Source organism: Leuresthes tenuis, unplaced genomic scaffold, assembly GCF_036924035.1.
Source record: "Leuresthes tenuis unplaced genomic scaffold, fLeuTen1.0.hap1 SCAF_24, whole genome shotgun sequence".
In the NCBI taxonomy this organism is placed as follows: Eukaryota; Metazoa; Chordata; class Actinopteri; order Atheriniformes; family Atherinopsidae; genus Leuresthes; species Leuresthes tenuis.
Window position 1 is genome coordinate 2,317,892 of NW_027325378.1, and position 27,402 is coordinate 2,345,293.

General features: G+C 40.7%; 1 protein-coding gene across 4 annotated transcripts in view; it reads right to left on the reverse strand.

The window, feature by feature from the left end:
* LOC140284234 (aspartyl/asparaginyl beta-hydroxylase-like) overlaps positions 1–27,053 on the reverse strand; it is a 47,777-nt gene extending 20,724 nt beyond the window's left edge. The window contains exons 1-5 of one of the 4 annotated variants that reach the window (XM_072378054.1): positions 23,954–24,522; positions 23,812–23,874; positions 19,791–19,958; positions 13,412–13,456; positions 7,377–7,445 (exon numbers count right to left, since the gene is read on the reverse strand). In XM_072378054.1, coding sequence (XP_072234155.1) covers positions 7,377–7,445; positions 13,412–13,456; positions 19,791–19,958; positions 23,812–23,874; positions 23,954–24,128 — 520 coding nt within the window. In that variant the 5' untranslated portion in view covers positions 24,129–24,522. Of the gene's footprint in view, positions 1–3; positions 1,286–7,376; positions 7,446–13,411; positions 13,457–19,790; positions 19,959–23,811; positions 23,875–23,953; positions 24,523–26,840 lie in introns of those variants that run through there. The other 3 variants (XM_072378055.1, XM_072378056.1, XM_072378057.1) reach the window with 3 other exon arrangements.
* Between the last annotated feature and the right edge of the window lie 349 nt (positions 27,054–27,402).

A 27,402-nucleotide genomic window follows, 5' to 3' on the forward strand; every position in this document is an offset into this window, starting at 1 on the left:
TACCTGCTGGGAGTTTAAAGTCGTGATCAGGAGCCTCGAGTTTCCCGTCCTCTAGGATGAGACGCATGAAAGTGTTTGACACCAAGATAACAGAAGTCACACCAGGCAGAGCACACCCAAGCAAAAGGTCCTCAAGCTTAAAACGGAGGATCAGCATCCAGAGTATTACTTCGATCAGCTCCCAAATATTTCAAAGCAAAGAAGAGTCCGTTCGGGTTTTCTCTGTGAAGCTTTTACTGCAGTTCTGAGCTCATTCAAACTGCTCAGATGCACACGGTTCAGCTCTATTAACACATTTATTACACGGTTTTCAAAGCTAAACATCCAGTAAAGGTGCAGAGGAAGGAAAAACACACGCTTCCAGGTTTAAACGGGCGGTTTAAAGCCGTGTTAACGCCTCATTCAGCCCGCCATCAAACACAGTCGTGCAGGAACACAAACACACGCACTGTACCTTTACTTCTACCCCTCTTCTTCACCTCCTTCTTCTCCTCTACAAAGTTAAGAAGCACACACACCTGCCAGGTGAGCCCTCGGCTCAGTGCAAACAGGATTTTGAGGTGCACAGGTGTACGGTACCTTTGCTCGGCCCGCCTCGCCGGAGGCCCTTTAACTTCTTCTCATCTGAGCCAGCACACAGAAAAGAGAGTTAATGAAAACTATCGGACATTTTCCCACCAACGCCGGTTAATCAGCTGCCTCTTCCTGAGAAAATAAATGTAAAACCTCCGATAAAAGGCTTTAAAAAGCGTATTTTTTTGCTCATGATTGGGGAAACTTAAGCTAATCAAAGATATAATTAATGCAACTGAAGCTGTTTGTGTCCAGATGTACGACAGCACGAAATAAAACAACTAAGAGAACAAATTCTATGCAGAATAATAATGCAGAAAAGACACCTGATGGATCCTTTTAATTGAAATATCAAAGCAGACGATTATTAATTAGTTATAACATCGATAACAAAATGAATTATTTAAACAGCTTTTGAGAAAACTCTAATCTCTGAGTCACATGAACGTCATTTAGCTGATAAATAGAGTTTAAATCAGATAAAGCTGCATCTCTGAGCTCATGTCAGGGTTAAATCTAACAGATTATAAAACATCTTTAAGTAAACTGATAAAAGGAAAAAGAAAAGTAAAGATTGGTTCTTTTTTACCTCAACAGATCAAAACTAAGTCATTATTCTTTTTATTAAAAGAAGAAAACATCTGGAAAACATCTGCTTCGCAGTGAAATACCTTCAACCTGTGAGTAAAAACCAAACAAATGCTGAATATGTTGAGATCATTTAGTGAAGCTGCAGATTAGATTCTTATAAAAACATTTTTCTTCAACTTTTACATTTGTTCTTACGGAACAAATCAAATGTTTTGTGGTAAATAAAATGTTCAAACTGCAGAACAGCACAAAAGTTCTGATCCAGACCTCATTTCTTTATAGTGAGTTAAAATCAGTTCTCAGCAGCTTTAAAGTGAATCTCTGGTCTGAGCTCCTTTATTCTCCAACACAGCCTGAACCCTCTGAGACCAGCTTTCTGTCATTTCTTTAAGGAGTCTTCAGGAATAGTTCTCCAGGCTTCTTGAAGGACATCCCAAAGCTCTTCTTTGGATGTGGGCTGCCTTTTGTTCCGTTCTCTGTCAGATGATCCCACACTGCTTCAATAATGTTGAGGTCCGGGCTCTGGGGAGGATTCATCCCTCCATAAGACCTGTTGCCACTGATTTTCAGTCCACTTCTTGTGTCATTTGGCACAGCTCAGCCTTTTCTCCCTGTTTCCCTTCCTTAAGAACGGCTTCTTGACAGCCACCCTTCCATGGAGCCCATTTCTGATGAGGCTTGGGCCAACAGTAGATGGATCAGCTGAAGGTCCAGATGCATCTCTCAGGTCCTGTCAGGTCACAGCTGGATTTTTTCCTCTTTCTTAAGGACATCACTTTCAGATCCTGTTCATCTGCTGGAGATAGTTTTTTAGGCCTGACACTTCTTCTTTTGTCCTCCACTTGTCCAGTTTCCTCAAATGTTTTAAGGACACACTGCACACCATGCTGAGATATGCCAAGTTTTCAGCTAATAGCTCTTTGGGAATCACCTTGTTGCTGCAGAAATCCTATTTTCTGTCTGTCAAACTGTGTTTTCTTTGCTGTTTTTCATAGATGCAGCTAAAGAAATGGGAACAAATGATGTGTCTTTGTGACAAAGTGCCTAAAGATCCAGTTTAAAATGGCTTCTTTGCTAAGTTGTCTGTTCTGTGTCGACACAACACTGGTTCATCCCTTGAGTTAGGAGCCTTTTTTCTGCCTGAATGCTTCATAGCTCAGAGTTAAGTGGCTGAACAAAGAAAAAACACTGAAAATGCTCAGGAACAAGGACTGAAGATGAGGGAAAAAGCAGAAAATGTCCAAAGAAAAACTGTGAAAGAGCTTCAGAAAGCTGCAGAACTATTGATCAGGACACTTTAAAGGTTTCAGAAAGCTGCAGAACTGTTGATCAGGACACTTTAAAGGTTTCAGAAAGCTGCAGAACTGTTGATCAGGACACTTTAAAGGTTTCAGAAAGCTGCAGAACTATTGATCAGGACACTTTAAAGGTTTCAGAAAGCTGCAGAACTGTTGATCAGGACACTTTAAAGGTTTCAGAAAGCTGCAGAACTGTTGATCAGGACACTTTAAAGGTTACAGAAAGCTGCAGAACTATTGATCAGGACACTTTAAAGGTTACAGAAAGCTGCAGAACTGTTGATCAGGACACTTTAAAGGTTTCAGAAAGCTGCAGAACTGTTGATCAGGACACTTTAAAGGTTACAGAAAGCTGCAGAACTGTTGATCAGGACACTTTAAAGGTTTCAGAAAGCTGCAGAACTGTTGATCAGGACACTTTAAAGGTTACAGAAAGCTGCAGAACTATTGATCAGGACACTTTAAAGGTTTCAGAAAGCTGCAGAACTGTTGATCAGGACACTTTAAAGGTTTCAGAAAGCTGCAGAACTGTTGATCAGGACACTTTAAAGGTTATAGAAAGCTGCAGAACTGTTGATCAGGACACTTTAAAGGTTTCAGAAATGAGGCTGATCAGGAGTTTAAATTTAAAATACTTTAGATATTATTCATGTATGTTAACCATCCTAAACCACAGTTTCTAAATATCCTGCTGCAGTTATTTAATCATATAAAATAATATATTAAATAACATTAAATCAGAAACAGGTTTCAAGTCTCTACGAGATGATTTTTACAGAATTAAACTATTTGATGGTTGTTCATAATGAGGAAAATTGAAGTTTCCTTCATTATCTCTTGATATCTAGTAGAAATAAGATAAATAATCCAATAAAAATCATTAATTTCAGTAAGTTTTTCTTGTCTGTGATGTTTCCTCTCAGTCTGGGCCCACAGTGGAAGCCAGCGATCAGAACCGCACCCTGCCAACCTCCTGCAGTTGGACCGGGACACTGCAGCCCAGTCTGGTCCTTATTGGTCAGACCAGGCAGCCTCTTTACAGGCTCTGCTTCCTGTCCTCCTACTGGTCCTGGAGGTCCAGTATGACCCCTTTAACCTCCCCGTCATCCGCTGGGGTCGTCCCGCCCTCCTCCTGCATCTCAGCCACCTCCTCATCCTCCTCAGGCCGCTCTACGGGCGAGGACACTACGTCATAAAGGAAGGTGAAGAAGCCATAGATCCAATCAGAACCCTCCTCAGCTAAAATATTCAGAACCTCCTCAAGCGACTCTGCGTTCGCACTAGCGCCGCCATCTTTGGTCAGGCCTGACGAAAGAGAGGAAGAGAGAAGGAGGGAGGGGAGGTGTGACGGGAGGAAGGAGGAGCAAATTATAAAGACTTAGAAAAGAGGATGGAAGAGGAAAGGAAAGAGAAAGGAGGGGAGGCAACGAAACGAGGGTAAAAAATGGAGGATGAAGATAGGACAAGAGAAAGATAGTGAGTTAAAGATGAAGCAGATATCAAGTAAACATTTTCTCTCTGTCTCAGTCTCGTCAGGTGATCAAAACCCGACCTCCAACGGGGTTCCATCACTTTCCAGCGCCCGACCATAAGCAGGAGGCAGGTGGACCCACTGTGGGCCGACTGGAACCGAAGAATCACAAAAATCATCCCGTAAAAGAGGAAGGAAACCAGAACAAGAAGACTTACTGTGACAAAGCACTGCTGAGAATAAAGGCCGAGGCAAAGATAAAGGTTTAGTCTGTTCAAACTAAGAGCTTCTGACGCGCTTTTAGGGCCTGAAACACGACAGAAAACCCACGTGTACGGCTGTGCACGTGCAGGGTTCCCACAGAGCTGCTGTAGGGGGCGCCAGAGAGCTAACAACTGCCAGGTTCTGTGGCTGTGACTCACAGCGAGGGAGATAGCACTCCGGCTAAGGTTCAGAGAAGTCTGGGTCAGGAAATTGGTGCTACAGCAGAACCACTCTTTTGTGGATCCACTCTCACCGGGGGATCACACCAAAGGCGTCGTGAGCGGCCAGCTGCCGTTCATTTTCAATGTCAGCTGGCGTTAAGAAAGAGTTAAGAAAGGCTCAACTTTATGCAAATGAGCAGTGATGCTACGCGACGACAGCCAATTAGGGCCGATCTGGATTCAAATGGTGGAAAAAAGGCGAAAAAAAGGTGGAAAAAGGCGGAAAATGGCAGAGCGCAAACACAAAGAAACACAAAGAAGGCCCAGAGTACGATCCATGGTGAAAGAGGGAACCGATGTATGGATGGATTATTATATATATATATATCTGCTAGTTGCTATACATATAAGCCCCGCCCCTTTGGCCGCTTCCGGCGGCAGAAGAAGTAGAAGCGGCGGGTTGTGAGTGTCGTGAGCGGCCAGCTGCCGTTCATTTTCAATGTAAGCTGGCGTTGTGAGCTTCATGAGTTGAGAAAGGCTCAACTTTATGCAAATGAGCAGTGACGCTACGCGACGACAGCCAATTAGGGCCGATCTGGATTCCGAAGGCGGAAAAAAGGCGAAAAAAAGGTGGAAAAAGGCGGTAAAAAGGCGAAAAAAAGGTGGAAAAAGGTGGAAAAAGGCAGTAAAAAGGCGAAAAAAGGCGGGAAAAGGTGGAAAAAGGTAGAAAAAGGGCGCAAACACAAAGAAACACAAAGAAGGCCCAGAGTACGATCCATGGTGAAAGAGGGAACCGATGTATGGATGGATTATTATATATATCTGCTAGTTGCTATACAGATAAGCCCCGCCCCTTTGGCCGCTTCCAGCGGCAGAAGAAGTAGAAGCGGCGGGTTGTGAGTGTCGTGAGCGGCCAGCTGCCGTTCATTTTCAATGTCAGCTGGCGTTAAGAAAGAGTTAAGAAAGGCTCAACTTTATGCAAATGAGCAGTGACGCTACGCGACGACAGCCAATTAGGGCCGATCTGGATTCCGAAGGCGGAAAAAAGGCGAAAAAAAGGTGGAAAAAGGCGGAAAACACAAAGAAACACAAAGAAGGCCCAGAGTAGGATCCATGGAGAAAGAGGGAACCGATGTATGGATGGATTATTATATATATATATATATATATCTGCTAGTTGCTATACAGATAAGCCCCGCCCCTTTGGCCGCTTCCGGCGGCAGAAGAAGTAGAAGCGGCGGGTTGTGAGCGGCGTGAGCGGCTGTGGTCGCTCACATAGCTTTTGGTGTGAGCCCCGGTCAGGAGGCGGAGCTATTAGGACCAACCAGAACAACGAAGCCTGTTTGACCGCCATGTTCACAGATCATCAAAAAAACCAATTACCGAGCAAAATCGGACTGTTAAAATGCACGTAAACACGTGCAAAACTGTACAAAAAAGGAGATTCTTCAAACACATCAAGGAAAAACAGCATTTATACGCTTCATTAGACTCAGATGGTCCCAGCTGCTCGGTCCAAGCCCCAAACTCCCATCTTTCTGCATCTTCCAGTAAAAACACAGCAAGCGTTCATTAACTCCCAATAAAGCTGCTCTCATTCACATATTTTCTCAGACACTGGGACTGAAATCAGAACATTAAGACTACACGTTAAAGCGTTTCCAGCCTGTCGCTCTGCTCTAATAAAATCCTGGTTTTATAACCACAGAATCGCCGTTAAAGTAGCTTAAAGACGGCGTCTGAGCAGCGAATTCAGCTGGATTCACATGGACCAGAACCTCCCACAGAGGAGGTTACAGGCAGCAGAACTTAATCTAATAATAAGGACGGCGGTCCAGTTAAACGACCAATGAGCTTTAATCTAAAGCTGGACTGACTGAAGCTTCTCGTCCGTCTGATCCCAGAAAAATCCAACTCACAATTTTACAATTAAATGAACCCTTACAGATGAATAATAGCCGTTTATCATAAAGGAAAACAGGAACATTAGAACTGTTTGCTTGCCTTTTAGGCTTCATTAATAACATATCCTCGTTTATTAGGTGCTCACAAGTGGTTTAAAACGACATTTTAAAGGGAAGCTGGTGAAATTAAAACAGGAAAATCAGACAAACGCTGAGATCTGTTGAGATAAACTGTCTCAGAATACACCAGAGGCAGGTTTAGACGTGGATTTCAGAGGTTTAACGTGTCTCTAAGAGTGGGAAACTGCAACAGGAAGGAGTTGTTCTGAGATGCTAGTGCAGCTAACGGCTGCCAGGCTCTGGTCCCAAGTGAGAGATGTTGTTGGTCTACAAATAGAAGAAACATTCAAAGCCAGAAGGTTCTGTTGGGCCCACTGGAACCATCATTTGTCATCCGAGAGCCAAACATCCACCAATAAGCAGCCAATGGCTTCATATCAGCACTCAGATTCTATCTGTATACTGTTATAATGACTGAGCAAAGGTCAGAGGTCATTTTGCACCATTTTGTGGTTAAACTGACACCGTTTGAGCTACATTAATTACAGCATCGCATCACCGAATGAACCGGGGCCGTAAAAAGCCTGAAAAGATGTCACTTTGCATGTGTGGGCCCGGTTCTGAGTGAGTGTTTCTGTTTGGAACAAGTCTGGACCGTTCAGTCCTTTTAATTACTGACAAACACAATCTGTGGCGTTTCCTGCAGAAGCAGACCACATGTCAGCAGTTCAGACTCGTGCTGAAAGGGAAATATTTAGCTTTTAGTTCCAAGAGGACCAGATTTCTGATGCAAAAGGTTAAAACAAGCAGAGGAATTCAGCCATGCTGGGACGATTTGAACCATTATTTGTTCAGAGAAAGGGAAAGTTAGACGTTTTTAAGCTTGTGCCTTTTTAACTGAACTCAGACAAAGCTCGTTATCTGGTAACGTGCATTCGCCGTCATCAGGGGAGTGCACGAGTCGAGCTGAACGGTTAAAACTGGGGAACCGTGTAAACCGCTTCGTTCAGGCATTTCAGAGAGAAAACAGGCAGAAAAATCAAAATGGACTTGCCGAGCAGAACTTTAGCGTCTTCCACATCAAAGTCTCCGTCTCCATCTGTGTCGTAGGCCGTCAGTTTACCTGAAGAAGAGGAGGAGGAGGAGAGGAAGGCTGAGTTTTTACAGTAGAATAAAGTTCCTTTTTTCATCATAATTCTTTAAATTGACCCTTTTTACTGAGTTTTTACAGTAAAGCGTTGACTTTATCACGGTAGAATAAAGTTCCTTTTTTCATCATAATTCTTTAAATTTACCCTTTTTATCACAGTAGAATAAAGTTCCTTTTTTCATCAGAATTCTTTAAATTGACCCTTTTTACTGAGTTTTTACAGTAAAGCGTTGACTTTATCACAGTAGAATAAAGTTCCTTTTTTCATCAGAATTCTTTAGATTTACCCTTTTTACTGAGTTTTTACAGTGAAGCGTTGACTTTATCACAGTAGAATAAAGTTCCTTTTTTCATCACAATTCTTTAAATTTACCCTTTTTACTGAGTTTTTACAGTAAAGCGTTGACTTTATCACAGTAGAATAAAGTTCCTTTTTTCATCAGAATTCTTTAAATTTACCCTTTTTACTGAGTTTTTACAGTAAAGCGTTGACTTTATCACAGTAGAATAAAGTTCCTTTTTCCATCAGAATTCTTTAAATTTACCCTTTTTACTGAGTTTTTACAGTAAAGCGTTGACTTTATCACAGTAGAATAAAGTTCCTTTTTTCATCAGAATTCTTTAAATTTACCCTTTTTATCACAGTAGAATAAAGTTCCTTTTTTCATCAGAATTCTTTAAATTTACCCTTTTTACTGAGTTTTTACAGTAAAACGTTGACTTTATCACAGTAGAATAAAGTTCCTTTTTTCATCACAATTCTTTAAATTGACCCTTTTTACTGAGTTTTTACAGTAAAGCGTTGACTTTATCACAGTAGAATAAAGTTCCTTTTTTCATCAGAATTCTTTAAATTTACCCTTTTTATCACAGTAGAATAAAGTTCCTTTTTTCATCATAATTCTTTAAATTTACCCTTTTTACTGAGTTTTTACAGTAAAGCGTTGACTTTATCACAGTAGAATAAAGTTCCTTTTTTCATCAGAATTCTTTAGATTTACCCTTTTTACTGAGTTTTTACAGTAAAGCGTTGACTTTATCACAGTAGAATAAAGTTCCTTTTTTCATCAGAATTCTTTAAATTTACCCTTTTTACTGAGTTTTTACAGTAAAGCGTTGACTTTATCACAGTAGAATAAAGTTCCTTTTTTCATCAGAATTCTTTAAATTTACCCTTTTTACTGAGTTTTTACAGTAAAGCGTTGACTTTATCACAGTAGAATAAAGTTCCTTTTTTCATCATAATTCTTTAAATTTACCCTTTTTACTGAGTTTTTACAGTAAAGCGTTGACTTTATCACAGTAGAATAAAGTTCCTTTTTTCATCATAATTCTTTAAATTTACCCTTTTTACTGAGTTTTTACAGTAAAGCGTTGACTTTATCACAGTAGAATAAAGTTCCTTTTTTCATCATAATTCTTTAAATTTACCCTTTTTACTGAGTTTTTACAGTGAAGCGTTGACTTTATCACAGTAGAATAAAGTTCCTTTTTTCATCATAATTCTTTAGATTTACCCTTTTTACTGAGTTTTTACAGTAAAGCGTTGACTTTATCACAGTAGAATAAAGTTCCTTTTTTCATCAGAATTCTTTAAATTTACCCTTTTTACTGAGTTTTTACCGTAAAGCGTTGACTTTATCACAGTAGAATAAAGTTCCTTTTTTCATCAGAATTCTTTAAATTTACCCTTTTTACTGAGTTTTTACAGTAAAGCGTTGACTTTATCACAGTAGAATAAAGTTCCTTTTTTCATCAGAATTCTTTAAATTTACCCTTTTTACTGAGTTTTTACAGTAAAGCGTTGACTTTATCACAGTAGAATAAAGTTCCTTTTTTCATCAGAATTCTTTAAATTTACCCTTTTTACTGAGTTTTTACAGTAAAGCGTTGACTTTATCACAGTAGAATAAAGTTCCTTTTTTCATCACAATTCTTTAAATTTACCCTTTTTACTGAGTTTTTACAGTAAAGCGTTGACTTTATCACAGTAGAATAAAGTTCCTTTTTTCATCACAATTCTTTAAATTTACCCTTTTTACTGAGTTTTTACAGTAAAGCGTTGACTTTATCACAGTAGAATAAAGTTTCTTTTTTCATCACAATTCTTTAAATTTACCCTTTTTACTGAGTTTTTACAGTAAAGCGTTGACTTTATCACAGTAGAATAAAGTTCCTTTTTTCATCACAATTCTTTAGATTTGCCCTTTTTACTGAGTTTTTACAGTAAAGCGTTGACTTTATCACAGTAGAATAAAGTTTCTTTTTTCATCAGAATTCTTTAGATTTACCCTTTTTACTGAGTTTTTACAGTAAAGCGTTGACTTTATCACAGTAGAATAAAGTTCCTTTTTTCATCATAATTCTTTAAATTTACCCTTTTTACTGAGTTTTTACAGTAAAGCGTTGACTTTATCACAGTAGAATAAAGTTCCTTTTTTCATCATAATTCTTTAAATTTACCCTTTTTACTGAGTTTTTACAGTAAAGCGTTGACTTTATCACAGTAGAATAAAGTTCCTTTTTTCATCAGAATTCTTTAAATTTACCCTTTTTACTGAGTTTTTACAGTAAAGCGTTGACTTTATCACAGTAGAATAAAGTTCCTTTTTTCATCACAATTCTTTAGATTTACCCTTTTTACTGAGTTTTTACAGTGAAGCGTTGACTTTATCACAGTAGAATAAAGTTCCTTTTTTCATCACAATTCTTTAAATTTACCCTTTTTACTGAGTTTTTACAGTAAAGCGTTGACTTTATCACAGTAGAATAAAGTTCCTTTTTTCATCAGAATTCTTTAGATTTACCCTTTTTACTGAGTTTTTACAGTGAAGCGTTGACTTTATCACAGTAGAATAAAGTTCCTTTTTTCATCAGAATTCTTTAGATTTACCCTTTTTACTGAGTTTTTACCGTAAAGCGTTGACTTTATCACAGTAGAATAAAGTTCCTTTTTTCATCAGAATTCTTTAGATTTACCCTTTTTACTGAGTTTTTACCGTAAAGCGTTGACTTTATCACAGTAGAATAAAGTTCCTTTTTTCATCACAATTCTTTAGATTTACCCTTTTTACTGAGTTTTTACCGTAAAGCGTTGACTTTATCACAGTAGAATAAAGTTCCTTTTTTCATCAGAATTCTTTAAATTTACCCTTTTTACTGAGTTTTTACAGTAAAGCGTTGACTTTATCACAGAATAAAGTTCCTTTTTTCATCATAATTCTTTAAATTTACCCTTTTTACTGAGTTTTTACAGTAAAGCGTTGACTTTATCACAGTAGAATAAAGTTCCTTTTTTCATCAGAATTCTTTAAATTTACCCTTTTTACTGAGTTTTTACAGTAAAGCGTTGACTTTATCACAGTAGAATAAAGTTCCTTTTTTCATCACAATTCTTTAGATTTACCCTTTTTACTGAGTTTTTACAGTAAAGCGTTGACTTTATCACAGAATAAAGTTCCTTTTTTCATCAGAATTCTTTAAATTTACCCTTTTTACTGAGTTTTTACAGTGAAGCGTTGACTTTATCACAGTAGAATAAAGTTCCTTTTTTCATCATAATTCTTTAAATTTACCCTTTTTACTGAGTTTTTACAGTAAAGCGTTGACTTTATCACAGTAGAATAAAGTTCCTTTTTTCATCATAATTCTTTAAATTGACCCTTTTTACTGAGTTTTTACAGTAAAGCGTTGACTTTATCACAGTAGAATAAAGTTCCTTTTTTCATCAGAATTCTTTAAATTTACCCTTTTTACTGAGTTTTTACAGTAAAGCGTTGACTTTATCACAGTAGAATAAAGTTCCTTTTTTCATCAGAATTCTTTAAATTGACCCTTTTTACTGAGTTTTTACAGTGAAGCGTTGACTTTATCACAGTAGAATAAAGTTCCTTTTTTCATCATAATTCTTTAAATTGACCCTTTTTACTGAGTTTTTACAGTAAAGCGTTGACTTTATCACAGTAGAATAAAGTTCCTTTTTTCATCACAATTCATTAAATTTACCCTTTTTAAACCTTCTTAGAAAAGAAACAAGTTCATTCACACTTTCATGCAAAATTAAACCAAAAAAACAGACAAAAAGAGTCACACTTTACACCAGTTTCCATTCATTATGTTATTAATACTGATGGAGTGAGCCGAGCAGCTGGTGCTGCTGCATCTTTAGCGCCATTAAAATGAAGCATTAACAGATTTTTAATCTCTCCAGTGGACAATAAACTCATCAAGGCTGTGAAACACGGGGAAACTTCATTGTTTGCATTAAAACAGCCGTTGGTTGTGGCTGATCCCTCCTCATCCAGCAGGGGGCGCCCTGGTATAAACTTGACCATTTGCATGAACTGGGGACCTCTCAGTAACTTCATCTAATGTTAGGTTTCCTGTCTTAGAAGGCAAAGAAGACACCAATCAACCTGAGAGGTGGTCTTTGGAGTTTATTCCAGGTTTTGAACAACGAATGTCACAGAAACAGACAAAAAATAAGGCCGTTTGTTGTCTTATTCTCTAACGAGAACAGAACTAAAGGCCCGACTGCGAGGTTTCCATGCAAGAGAGGCATCATCTGCAGCCGACAGCCTGCTGTTCAGCACAGTCGGCTGCAGTCGCACAGATATGTAGCCCTCAGGCGTGCAGTTAGCAGAAGTTTCTCCTTCAGATTTGGTTGAGCTCGACTCGTTAACTCAGACTTCTGTTGGTCTGCTGCCTCAGAGACGGGACCGTCGCCATCTTGGACTTTTAAAAGCTGAAGTTGGAGCTTTTTCTTTTATGTAACAGACCTGAACTCCAGCAGCCACATCGGCTCAGACTATTACCTGGAGAATATTTCCAGGATTAAAGCACTAACTAAAGCATGCGTTTCTCTCCAGTAAACCCGGTTACTGAGACCAGAACAGTGGCTCATATCCCTCCTCGGAGGGCTCTACACTGGCTTCCTGTTGGTTTGTAAAGCTTTAAACTAATTAATGGATTGAATGATTTATGTTCTGTGTAAAACACTTGTTGAATTGTGCATTCGGCCACAGGGTGGCGCCCCCTGCTGGTCATTAGACACAATGCAGGTTTAAGGAATGAGCTAAAAATTAAGAAAAGATTCTTCGCTACGCATTTAATTTAATCATTACACCTCAGAAAAGACTAAAACCTGTTCAATGTACCTTTAACAAACTCCTTTTATTCATCCATCTTACATCTTTAGCACGGTTACACATTTTATTCCTATTATTCTGTTTCCCCTAATCAAACTCGCCCATCCAGTGAGGTTAGATCTGGACTAAAAGCTTGAATCCGAGGTTACACTCAACGCCACTCTGATGCAGATTATCAGACAGCACAGAGCACACGACGCCAGACACTTCTTTAAACACGGTAAGACGATAGGAAGAGGAAGGATGTGGTGACAACAGTCGTCTGTCACACAGCTGCAGCCCAGATAAAAGCCACAAAATGTAACTTTTGACCCAGAATTTTTACTAAAAGTGTTTCACCTGAAAGAGTTTTACCTCCTTTTACAGGTTTGAAGTTCTTTTAAGGCTTAGAACCGGCCTTGAAATGCGATGCATGATGTAGAACAAAGGAAACGTGAAGTTTCCCTCAGACTTTTATATCGCCTGAAAGAGAATTAAACCACAACAAACAAACTGCTTTCAGTTTTATTGTGGTTTCCCTTTCTGATCCATCAGGCTGCTCGATTATCGCTCTATTTGCTCCGAGGTTTGAAAGCAGAGCTTAACCTATGGGTCATGCTGCATTTACTCTACAGGAAGCTCTATTATTAACCTGCTCACAGCTTCTCTTTCACACACCAACATTAAGGTTTTCTATAAACGACCAACTGAGCTCATCCCATCTTCTTCTTCTTTGCTTTCGTCCTGAATCTGTCACAACGAGCAGATGAGTGACGGATGGATGAAGAACATCGACCAAACCTTGACCTTTACCTTGTAAAACTTCTGAAAAGTTCATACGAAACTCCTGAGCTCTGGCTGCATGCAGAAGAAGAGGAGAAAGAAGATTAAAGAGTCATTGCAGAAGAAGAGCTGACAAAATACAACCCGTGTGTCATTTAGGAGGCAAATATGAGCAGAATATCACGTCCTGAACATAGTTTATGTTGTGATAAAAGGCAGAAACATGGAGACTGATTCAGTTTCTCAGCTTTATGCTAATTTTCTCACTTTCTGAGTCAGTGTTGCACCGCTTTTCACTTTAAACACACAGAATAACTTCAGCTGTAAGGCTTGAATCTTACACCCTCCTTCACACGTGTGAAACAGCAAAGATCCGACACTTCTGCCCTTAAATGGATGTTTTCCCTCATCATTCAGCATCAATGCTCCTTCACAGAAGTCTGTTACTTCCTAAAATCATCACAGTGGTTGCATCTCACAGGCTTCTGTTTTCTCTTAAACGTGCCAACAGGACATCCTCTTCGAGCCCCGTCCACTGAAGAGATCTGTGATCTCAACAGGAAATCGCGGCTCACCAAGTGACACATGAGATACAAACATGAAGCGACTCGTCAGTCGAGCAAAACGGGAGCGTTTGGGACCATAAATGTCATATTTGGCACCAGGGTTTTTATTTTTCACCTCACCAGCATCGGTTATAAGACAGAAAAGGTCTCTAAAAGCTGAGGAAAGGAGCTGCGATGCTTCCTTTAACGTCTCCTTTAGTAAAGGCAGGAGACTGGATAATAACAAACCAACAGTTAATCTAACTATTACTTCCCTTTTGGACCTTTGTATTGCTCCAAATGTCCAGACTTGGTAACAACTGCAGTAAAATGCAGTTTTATAAGTTCAGTCAACCATTTCTGAGCAGTTGGTGGAGGAGAGAGCAGGACTCTGGCCTTAACGACGAACGATGAGTTCAAATGCAGTCGGATTCTGAAGAATTCAATCAGACTGGATGCAAATACAGATTACAGATAGCTACTAAAGCTACTATTTTTAGCCCACAGTACAGAGACAGGCTATTGAAAGACTTCATAAAGTCAAGTAAGGTTTGATGATATCATGAAGTAGATATATTTGATCTATACTCTTCAAGTTTAACTAAAGTATTAAACCAAAATGTGTTCATACAGTGGCGCTAACTGGGAATCCAGCTGTGCTAAATGTAAGCTAGCTAGTTTTATCATGGTGCTAGCTAGCTCAAACGTAAAGCCGTTTGTTCTGCCTCCTGCGAGATGGTTTTCGGTTAAATCTTATGTCTTATTCAACTGAAAAATGCCACATGCACCACCCCATATGTGGAGGAACATTTCCAAGCTAAAGTTTAAATTTGCAGCCCTGATCAGGAGAGTGAAGAGCTGCTGGGATGCATCTTCCGTAGCAGGGTGGCAACACCCATTCCGACAAGGCTTTCAGTTTAAGGAAATGTGCGTTACTCAACAGGTGAGTCCCTTCTTTCTGTTCATGCAATTTAAATGTTTAACACATGTTTCCAGATAAGCGTTATTAAAGACACAAAGTCTCGGCAACTGGAGGAGGAGAAGCAGACCGCGGTGGTTTTTAATCACACACTCCGCTTGTTTCAACTTCCGAAAATTTAATCCAGGAACAAAAAGACTTACAAACATGGACCGAAACGGCTCCATAATACGCACAAGAATCCAAAAGAAACGAAAGTTAACTAAAAGAAAGCAAATAAACAGCAGGAAGTGGTCAAAATTGGTTTTACGCATGCCTCTGTGCGTCTGGCACATGCGTCTTCGGGCTCTCCCACGTTGGTTTGTGGATGAAAGCTATATGTTCAGCTGTAAAAACAATCTCTACATGACATTTACTCCCAGGTGTGACCAGTTAGGTCCTTAAGATATCAACAGGCTGTATAAAGGCTGTGTGTTTGTGCCAAATGCGCAAAGCCCATCCGCGCTCCATAATTGGAGCGAGTATGACATGAATAAACGTTTTTACTGCATTTTGTTGTGTTTTATACGTTCTATGCTGTCATTTCTCTCCTCTCCTATTGGCAAGACAGAGTGCTCGCAACTGTGTCCTGTGCAGTAGCCGTGATATCTGTAATTGCAATTATTACTTTTGCATATGATGCCAGCGTGCAAAAGACGCATCTGTGGAGAGCTCCGCTCCAGCTGGCTGCTGACAGCTCACTGACACTGAATTTCTGCTTAATCAGTTTTAGCCAGAGTTACATTAGTATCTGTATTTTTATATTGGAAATTTCAGGGGATTTTGATAATAGATTATTAAAGTTTGTTTGCGTTCATTAGTGCAAAATGTTTTGGGTAAAACAGGCTATTAAAAGGAACTGTCGGGATGGCGCTATGTTAAAAAAAAAAAAAAAAAAAAACATACCGCCATACCGACCATAGGAGGAAAAAAGTGTCGGAATGGCGGCATGTAACCTCTAGAGCAGCATGTCGAAAATACAGCAGAACACTAATTATTACAATATTGGGTAAGTTTAAGGTTAAACTCTCCTGGGAACTAATCCACGTTGATGTCACATCCTCTGAGGTTATGAACTCATGCCAGAAATGTTGTGAAAGCCCCGTTTGACTGTAATGACTCGGTCTGAAACACCAAAAAACCCAGTTTCAGTGTGTGTTTGTGAGCGTGAACTCCATGAAGCTGCAGGTTGGAACCAGAAACTAGGTCAGCAACAGCGAGAATATGATGTGAACCGTTTAACTGCTGCAGCAAACATCCTGAGAACGTGCCACTCGGTCGCTTCTTCGGCCGACTTCTTCTTTTCTTTGTGCATTTCGCATCCTGATTCTGTGTGGTTTTGCATCTTTGTTTCACAGAATAGTCTCATGAGCTTTATTAATGCAGCTATTGCACATATTTCCAATACAAATGGAGCCAGAAAACTGTAAATACCAGGTCCATAGGTTTCATACCCTGCCTCAGACGTCTGAAGCTCTTCTTTTTGTAACTAAACAACATGTCTTTACTCTTTTTAGTGCAGTCTGGATGAACACAGTCACATGAGCTTATAAAGGCCAGAGTCCTGCTCTCTCCTCCACCAACTCCAGGCAGACTGTCGTTTTGTCACTTGTCAGCTGGGTTCTGGTCCTGTTTTATTACTTTGAGTTTGTAGATCAGCCTGAATCTGATGGCAGCTCTGAGGCCTTTTGCCACTTCAGTTCAGGTCTCCCCTCTATGTTTTAAACTATATTCACATGTTATGGGTTTATGATTTAGGGAAAATCAGGATTTTAGGCCTGACACTTCTTCTTTTGTCCTCCACTTGTCCAGTTTCCTCAAATGTTTTAAGGACACACTGCACACCATGCTGAGATATGCCAAGTTTTCAGCTAATAGCTCTTTGGGAATCACCTTGTTGCTGCAGAAATCCTATTTTCTGTCTGTCAAACTGTGTTTTCTTTGCTGTTTTTCATAGATGCAGCTAAAGAAATGGGAACAAATGATGTGTCTTTGTGACAAAGTGCCTAAAGATCCAGTTTAAAATGGCTTCTTTGCTAAGTTGTCTGTTCTGCGTCGACACAACACTGGTTCATCCCTTGAGTTAGGAGCCTTTTTTCTGCCTGAATGGGTCAAAGGTCAGAGTTAAGTGGCTGAACAAAGAAAAAACACTGAAAATGCTCAGGAACAAGGACTGAAGATGAGGGAAAAAGCAGAAAATGTCCAAAGAAAAACTGTGAAAGAGCTTCAGAAAGCTGCAGAACTGTTGATCAGGACACTTTAAAGGTTCCAGAAAGCTGCAGAACTATTGATCAGGACACTTTAAAGCTTCAGAAAGCTGCAGAACTATTGATCAGGACACTTTAAAGCTTCAGAAAGCTGCAGAACTATTGATCAGGACACTTTAAAGGTTTCAGAAAGCTGCAGAACTGTTGATCAGGACACTTTAAAGGTTTCAGAAAGCTGCAGAACTGTTGATCAGGACACTTTAAAGGTTACAGAAAGCTGCAGAACTATTGATCAGGACACTTTAAAGGTTTCAGAAAGCTGCAGAACTATTGATCAGGACACTTTAAAGGTTTCAGAAAGCTGCAGAACTATTGATCAGGACACTTTAAAGGTTTCAGAAAGCTGCAGAACTGTTGATCAGGACACTTTAAAGGTTTCAGAAAGCTGCAGAACTATTGATCAGGACACTTTAAAGCTTCAGAAAGCTGCAGAACTATTGATCAGGACACTTTAAAGCTTCAGAAAGCTGCAGAACTATTGATCAGGACACTTTAAAGGTTACAGAAAGCTGCAGAACTGTTGATCAGGACACTTTAAAGGTTTCAGAAAGCTGCAGAACTATTGATCAGGACACTTTAAAGCTTCAGAAAGCTGCAGAACTATTGATCAGGACACTTTAAAGCTTCAGAAAGCTACAGAACTGTTGATCAGGACACTTTAAAGGTTACAGAAAGCTACAGAACTGTTGATCAGGACACTTTAAAGGTTTCAGAAAGCTGCAGAACTATTGATCAGGACACTTTAAAGCTTCAGAAAGCTGCAGAACTATTGATCAGGACACTTTAAAGCTTCAGAAAGCTGCAGAACTATTGATCAGGACACTTTAAAGGTTACAGAAAGCTGCAGAACTGTTGATCAGGACACTTTAAAGGTTTCAGAAAGCTGCAGAACTATTGATCAGGACACTTTAAAGCTTCAGAAAGCTGCAGAACTATTGATCAGGACACTTTAAAGCTTCAGAAAGCTACAGAACTGTTGATCAGGACACTTTAAAGGTTACAGAAAGCTGCAGAACTATTGATCAGGACACTTTAAAGGTTTCAGAAAGCTGCAGAACTGTTGATCAGGACACTTTAAAGGTTTCAGAAAGCTGCAGAACTGTTGATCAGGACACTTTAAAGCTTCAGAAAGCTGCAGAACTATTGATCAGGACACTTTAAAGCTTCAGAAAGCTGCAGAACTGTTGATCAGGACACTTTAAAGGTTACAGAAAGCTGCAGAACTATTGATCAGGACACTTTAAAGGTTTCAGAAAGCTGCAGAACTGTTGATCAGGACACTTTAAAGGTTTCAGAAAGCTGCAGAACTGTTGATCAGGACACTTTAAAGGTTTCAGAAAGCTGCAGAACTATTGATCAGGACACTTTAAAGGGTTCAGAAAGCTGCAGAACTATTGATCAGGACACTTTAAAGGGTTCAGAAAGCTGCAGAACTATTGATCAGGACACTTTAAAGGTTTCAGAAAGCTGCAGAACTGTTGATCAGGACACTTTAAAGGTTACAGAAAGCTGCAGAACTATTGATCAGGACACTTTAAAGGGTTCAGAAAGCTGCAGAACTATTGATCAGGACACTTTAAAGGTTTCAGAAAGCTGCAGAACTATTGATCAGGACACTTTAAAGGGTTCAGAAAGCTGCAGAACTATTGATCAGGACACTTTAAAGGGTTCAGAAAGCTGCAGAACTATTGATCAGGACACTTTAAAGGTTCTAGAAAGCTGCAGAACTGTTGATCAGGACACTTTAAAGGTTTCAGAAAGCAGCAGAACTGTTGATCAGGACACTTTAAAGGTTTCAGAAAGCTGCAGAACTATTGATCAGGACACTTTAAAGGGTTCAGAAAGCTGCAGAACTATTGATCAGGACACTTTAAAGGTTTCAGAAAGCTGCAGAACTATTGATCAGGACACTTTAAAGGGTTCAGAAAGCTGCAGAACTATTGATCAGGACACTTTAAAGGTTTCAGAAAGCTGCAGAACTGTTGATCAGGACACTTTAAAGGTTCTAGAAAGCTGCAGAACTGTTGATCAGGACACTTTAAAGGTTTCAGAAAGCTGCAGAACTATTGATCAGGACACTTTAAAGGGTTCAGAAAGCTGCAGAACTATTGATCAGGACACTTTAAAGGGTTCAGAAAGCTGCAGAACTATTGATCAGGACACTTTAAAGGTTACAGGACTGAGGCTGATCAGGACTATCCGGTGGCTGTAAAGCCATTTGACTGAAGTGAAAAAAAAAATCCAGAGAAAGCGACCCGATTATAAAACTTAAGACTTAAAGTCTGCTGTAAATAATGCTGAAATAATGTGGCTTTGTACTTGTTTTTCCATGTGCAGCATCACATGATATAAATACCAGTAAATATTAGGCTCAAAGTGAAAATGCTAATTTTGAAACTTTGAATAACAGAAGTTGGTAAATCCCACAATCACTGACATCAGAACCAGCTCAGTTCCATTTACTGGCATTAAATGGCTTTAAATAAATGTCTTTTACTTCCTACATGTTAAAGCGTGAAAGAGTTTGTCAGCTTTGGACAAACAGAGTTAAGTTAAACACAGACTAAACCAAACTCAGAGCTGTTAACATCTTCATCATCTGTCCTGCTTCACAACATCAAACTCATCCTAAAACTCACCGATGACACTGTCGTAGTCCACGATGTCGAAGTAGACCACTGCCACAGAGCTCCACACTCCCAGCAGGGCCAGGACCACAAACCAGGTAAACATGGAGTACTTAGCTCCTCCTCCTCCTCCCTCCGTCTTCTTTCCATTCTTGCTCTCCACCGGTGCCGTCTTCGCCTCTGCAGACATGAAAACATTTCCATGAACTGGAGCTGAAAAGGTGGGTTAGTCAGCAGTAGAACTACAGGTTCTGGCTCTGCTGCTGCAGACCTGAAGTTAAAACTGTCCACAGGAACTGTCTGTTCTTTGTGGACATTGTTCCAGAAGCTTTGTTCAGATGCAGCTTTGCAAACCTAAGCTGTGCTGCCATGTTCTTTTTAGAGAGAAGAGGCTTTCTCCTGCAGCCCTTCCAAACAAGCCGGTTCTGACTGTATTTCTGCAGATGTGCTAAAAGGGCTGCTGCGATACACTAATCTCACGATACGATACGATTTTATACGATTCGATACGATTTATTACACATCATGAAAGCATGGATGCATCCTGCCTTGCATCAACGGTTCAGGCTGGTGGTGTAATGGTGTGGGGGGGATGTCTTCTTGGCACACTTTGGGCCCCTCAGTACCAAAGATCATCGGTTAAATGCTGCAGCCTACCTGAGTATTGTTGCTGACCATGTCCTTTAGTTCTGTAGCGATACACTAATCTCACGATGCGATACACGGCATTCAGCCAACAATTCGATACGATTTAAATACACATTATTTTCTGAAAGATCTTAGAGGGACAGTGTGATTTGTCACTGATTGGACGGTGGTCCGACCTTTGAACCGGAAGGACAACACCGCCAGACAAACGGAAACAAACCAACATGTCTTCAGACTCATGTTTATGTTAATATTACATCATCAACCTGCTTGTTTTACTTGCTAAATACCATAAACACAAATACAAATTCTCTGATCACAAACCATCTTTTTTCATTTTTGAGAAGGAGCTCAAACAATAAATTACAACAATCCTACATTCTATAAACAGAAAAGCATCAAAACCACTGAGTTATGCACTTTATATAACATTTTTATCAACTAATCTATCACTATTTTGTATGTGTTTTGTATTATGTTAATATTCTGTGTTTTCACTAATTGTAACGTCTGACTTTTCAATAAAGTTTGCTAAAAATAATTAAATCGATACTCGTGAATGAAGAAAAAAAATTTAAAAAAAATAAAAATCAATAATCGGAAAACAAAATATCGATATATAATCGCTGTATCGATAAAAATAGCTCAGCCCTATTTGCTAATAAACCGGTTATTAAGGCTCTTCTGACGCTTTGAGTCAGAAATCCAACTTCAGTGGGAGCTTCTGGTTCAGTTTTCCTTCTGGAAACTCAAATGGAGCAACTTTTGGGGGTGAAATCGTTGCCAAATTGAATCTTGAGTCACTTTTTTCTTTTTTAGTTTGCCGTGGAAAGTTGTTTTAACTTTTCGAGCCGCCTACCAATCAGATCACCTCTTTGATTTCTGATCCAACTGTGAAAATGTTGGCAAAGCTTACTGCAATAAAATGCATTTCATTGTGTATTTAACCCAAAATTATGATGTTTTTCTGACATAAACCGAGACGTTTTACTGAGGAATGAAGACTTAAGTCAGAGCGAAGGAAATAAAGACGATGTAAGGTGGACTCAACAGAAAATTGTGATTATTATAACCAGATTATCTTTTATTACGCCAGTTCAACAAAGATGTTCTTTCTTTTTCCATCACTGTGCGTTCGGCTGGTTTTCTCAGGGCAGATCACCGTGGGAACATCAGCATTTATTCAGATCTTCCAGCCACTCAGCTTCAGCTAAAACATGTCAAGTGAGAGCAGAGAAAGGCAGGAAACACGGGGAGAAGGAGCTGTGATGTGATCTTTAACAGAGGGCGACTGGAGCAGCTGAAAGGAGAAAAAGAAAGTGGAACAAACACAGGAAATTCTCCCGTAGTTTTAAAAGCATCCAGAAAAGGAGGCATTGAGGTGGTGGGGCAGGCTGACCCAGAATAGAGTGAGAGGCACACAATCAATATGACCCTGACAGAGAAAGATGTCAGCAGCTGTTCCAGGACTGAAATGGCTGCAGTTAAAGACAACAGCTGTCTGCTTTTCTATCACACTTCGGGCTCATTAATGGCCTTAAAGCTCGAAATAGAAACACACATATATATCCAGGTCCTGTAGGCTTAGCTCTGAGCGTCTATCAGAGCAATAAAGCTTGTGAAGTGGCTTCTGTGCTGAGATTAGAGCCACAGTGCTGCCGGTAATGGCTGTGGTACAGCTGATAACAACACTGCGTGGAGGGAGGAGGAACAGGGAGGTTTCAGAGGTAAAACGGCTCCTTCAGATGGGTTCGAACCCCCTGCTGTGTTTCAGGCCAGTCAGAATAATGCGAGTAGATCCTTTAGCATCTACAGTTTCAGGGGAACAACTATCACAGACATTCTGGGCTGATACACAAGTCATGGATAGTTTCATGCTTTAGAAATAGGGAAGATAATATTGTGCAAAGGCAGGGCTGATATCAGCCATCCATCCATGATATTCTGCTTATCCGAAGTCGTGGAGGCAACAGGAAGGAAACCCAGACATCCCTCCCCTCAGGGAGGTGTTCCCAGGCCAGATGGGATACATAATCCATATCATATGTTCTGGGTTTGCTCCTGGATCTCCTCCCAGTTGGACGTGCCTGAAAAAACGCTAAAGGGAGGCGATTAGGAGGCATCCTGACCAGATGAGCCACCTCAGCTGACTCCTTTCTATGTGGAGGAGCAGCGGCTCTACTCCGAGCTCCCCTTGGATGGTGAAGCCCCTCCCCCAAACGGTGAAGCTCCTCCCCCGGATGGTGAAGCTTCTCCCCGGATAGTGGAGCCCCTCCTCCTGGATAGTGAAGCTCCTCCCACTTGATGTTAAGCTCCTCCCACTGGATGGTTAAGCCCCTCCCTCGGATAGTGGGGCTCCTCCCCCCGGATGGTGGAGCCCATCTCCCGGATGATGAAGCCCCGCCCCCGGATGATGAAGCTCCTCCCTCTGGATGGTTAAGCCCCTCCCTCGGATAGTGGGGCTCCTCCCCCCGGATGGTGGAGCCCCTCCCCCCGGATGGAAAAGCCGTCTTAGAGGCTGTTTTACCCTTTATGTTTTGAGTCTTCTTTGGTTGTCTCGGTTATCATTTTTCCGCTCTTTTGGGTCCATTAGGCTCTTGGTGGCTGTTTGTTGTATCTTTGGGAAAAGCTTTCTCCGTTCGGTCCTTTAGATGAGTAATTAAATAACTAATTTAGTATATCTTCACTTCCATTCAATGAGCCTCCTGAAACTTTCTGGATACTGTGTTGGATGCAAGTTTCTGATTTTGGGCTCATTTGGCACTTTTGCCACAGACGGCGCCGTCTGATGAGCGTTTTACTGTCATAATTTCATCAGTTTGACTTGTTAATGTGGTTTCAGTCAGTTTATTGACAGTTAATGTCAGGAGGAGAGAAAGCGGAGTGTATTAAGCTAAATTATATGACAAATATTTCATTTACAGGACTTTTTGGTCTCAGATTTGAAGTTTTCTAACTAAAATACTGCAAACAAAACAAGGTTTTGCATCAAAAATCAACAGAAAATCAACTTCTGTGTTTCAGTGAAGAAGAAACTGAGGAAACAACTCAAAACTGGACGATTTAAGGTGGGCAGTGATTGGTTAATCCTGTTAGATGGTCATTTGGACCAATTCAAAAGCAAAACACAGCAGACCAACTCATCCTGAGCCACATTAGCATCTCTTTGGTGGCCACATTCTTCTCTGCCTGTAAGCAGACAGCTTTCCGTGCACTTTATGATAAATAAAAGGCGTGCACGGGGAGTTTTCTGTGAGATCAGAGGCAGGACGAAGTGTTAAACGCACGATGCACACCAGACACGGTCAAACTAAATCAGTTAAAACCAGAACCGAGCTGTTAGAACACCACATCATGCCAAAGAAAGCTCATCTGCATCTCCTACCGGCCTCCTGGACCACCGGCTCCTGGACCACCGGCTCCTGGACCTCCTCCTCTTTACCGCCTCCTAAATGAGCCACATGGAGCCGGATCAGAGCCACACCTGAGCCCAGACAAACCGAACCTCCTTCATCTGGGAGTCCTACCTGTCTCCTGCTCCTCTGGCTGCATTTCCTCCTCTGGCTGCATTTCCTCCTCTATCAGGGGCTCCTCCTCCTCCTCCTCCTCAGCGTACTCCTCCTGCTCGGCGTGGATCTCCTCCACGGGAGCAGCAGGGGACGGGGAGGAGTAGGCGGCGCCGTAGTGGCTGTAGCGCTGCATGGACCCCCGGTGATACTCTAACCCACCATCAATAACTCAGACTAAGATGTGTTTCCCACTTCAAAGCGATCCTCCAGAGTCGAAGACGGAAAGATTACGAACGACAGCACAGAAACTATTTAAAGCTTTTAGAGCAGGAAACCAACGAGGTGATGAAAACCTTCCCGAAGAACGAAGCCACCAAGTTATTGATCATCCAAACGGGCAGAGAGACAAAAGGAAAAGCAGAAAGTCCAGCAGGAGAAGGAAGGAGCTCCTCCTCTTCCTCGCAGCAGAACCTGATCCACACTATTATTAGAGCTGACAAAACCCTGCGACGCCCCGTGTGTCGGATGCCAGAGAGGACAGAACAGCCCACCGAGTAACCTTGACACTTGTTTTCTCATACTGCTGCTTCGATGTCACCTGAATTAAAGGGACAGCGAGAGACCGGTTAAACTAACCAAACTAACGTCACCGAGCATTAAAACAGCTGCATCCGATTGTGACAAAGAAATGTTTTATAGAAGAAAAAGCTCCGGCATTGGGATGTTTTTCAGTCCTTGTACCTGAGCATTTTCAGTGTTTTTTCTTTGTTCAGCCACTTAACTCTGACCTTTGACCCATTCAGGCAGAAAAAAGGCTCCTAACTCAAGGGATGAACCAGTGTTGTGTCGACACAGAACAGACAACTTAGCAAAGAAGCCATTTTAAACTGGATCTTTAGGCACTTTGTCACAAAGACACATCATTTGTTCCCATTTCTTTAGCTGCATCTATGAAAAACAGCAAAGAAAACACAGTTTGACAGACAGAAAATAGGATTTCTGCAGCAACAAGGTGATTCCCAAAGAGCTATTAGCTGAAAACTTGGCATATCTCAGCATGGTGTGCAGTGTGTCCTTAAAACATTTGAGGAAACTGGACAAGTGGAGGACAAAAGAAGAAGTGTCAGGCCTAAAAAACTATCTCCAGCAGATGAACAGGATCTGAAAGTGATGTCCTTAAGAAAGAGGAAAAAATCCAGCTGTGACCTGACAGGACCTGAGAGATGCATCTGGACCTTCAGCTGATCCATCTACTGTTGGCCCAAGCCTCATCAGAAATGGTCTCCATGGAAGGGTGGCTGTCAAGAAGCCGTTCTTAAGGAAGGGAAACAGGGAGAAAAGGCTGAGCTGTGCCAAATGACACAAGAAGTGGACTGAAAATCAGTGGCAACAGGTCTTATGGAGGGATGAATCCTCCCCAGAGCCCGGACCTCAACATTATTGAAGCAGTGTGGGATCATCTGACAGAGAACGGAACAAAAGGCAGCCCACATCCAAAGAAGAGCTTTGGGATGTCCTTCAAGAAGCCTGGAGAACTATTCCTGAAGACTCCTTAAAGAAATGACAGAAAGCTTGTCTCAGAGGGTTCAGGCTGTGTTGGAGAATAAAGGAGCTCAGACCAGATATTCACTTTAAAGCTGCTGAGAACTGATAAAAAACTCTGTTTCTGCCTCAGATTCTGGGTTTATGTTCATGTTTGAACATGTTCAAACTGTTTCCTGCACAGTCAAAACAGCGAGTACTCAACCATGGCAGCTTCAAGTTACATAATCAATAAGTTTAAAGCGGCCAAAACATCTGATTGATCTCTAATCGGTCCACTTGGCTCTGTGTTTGTAGGAAAAAACCTGCTGCTGTTATTTACTTACCTCTGAAAACTAAAGTAGAGATCATAGTTAGGCTGACAAAAAGTCTTTATCAACAAAAATAAACATTTAGATCATTGACCTCAGTTTTATCAGGGTGGAGGACACACACACACACACAATAACACAACTGGGAGTATCACATGAACCAATGCAAAGCTCTGAATAAATAAGGTCACCAAACTCCCACAGACATGACCACAATAACAGAGACTCATCTCTGACTGCACTGATGCTGAAGCTGTGGCAGAAAATAACTGGAGCGCTTTAATCAGGGCCTTCAAATGTGTAAATAATTCACATTATCTGAGTTTGCTCTTGACTCCATCCCTGATCCCGAACCAGCCAAACATCCCTTCACTGCAGTCATGTGAAAGGCTTGTTAGCATCTGTTAGCAGCCTGTCATACATGGAAGCTGCCTTAGCTTAGCTTCATTTACCGGTTTACTGCCACAGAGGCACCGTCTGGGCAGGCTAACAGTCCCAGAGAGCATCCCTCCACTTAAACTCAACAGTCCAGTTCAACTGGAAGCCCACTATGTTATAAATACTCTGACAACCAGCAGAAATGGCTAAACTAGCCCTCTTTCGACCACGGGCGCGTCAAACCAAACTCCATTCAAAATCCATAAAATTACACATATACTGCCATTTGGTGGAAAAGTAAATATCAAATAAAAATTATTACGAATAAGCATGAGCGCATTGAAAGTTCAACTAAATTCGGCGTAGGTAAAACACATATATTTACTTCTGTTTATTAAATGCTTAAGTTTTTCTGCGGGTTAACGCCGCTTCCAAACGCCCAGCAGGACTCGCTTTAAGCCCAGAAGAAAACCGTGGGAACTCCGGGCGACCCGACAGTGAAAGCCGAATTCAAGATGTTATCTGCATTATTCCTTGAATGGTTTCAGGTTTGTGTTACCCCGTGTGGGCGCTGACTCAAAGCGAAAAAAACTTTAAAAGGCAGAATTCTTAATGAAAATTCATATGGAGGATCCTGAAATACTCAGAGAATCCATCAAGAAAAGGGTACCGACCTTTTTTGGAGTGGGGTTTGGAATTCTTTCTCTGCGCCATTTCACTGTAAAATCTCTAATATGTGTTTACAAGACAAACAGCTACAATTTTAAAGCTAATTAAGATGCAACTATCACACTAACTTCACCGCAGACGAAGCAGCTGGACGTGTTCTTCTCTGTGATGAAGCTACAAATTGACCAAAACTTACGTCCTCGCTTGGTTACGAGGAAAGCCAAAGTCCATAGTAACGGTGATTGCCTTTTGGCTCCACCAATCAGAATCACAGAATCAAGTTAGAGGCGGGACTTAAGGCGTGTCGTCATGGTATCCTACCAATCAGATTGGGGCACAGCTTCCCGGTGGAGTCACTTTCTCTGGAAAGGAGCAAAAACGTGGCAGAAGGGGAATAGGAGTTTTAAAGATCTGGGGCGGAGAATCATCGATTTTAATTTACTTTGTTGTTGTTTTTAAATGCATTATATCATGTTTTTTTATGCAGTTCACTAAATGAATGGGAAGACCCACAATAAATCCCATTAAGTTATTAAATTAAACAATAATACAAAACCTGATTCTGTC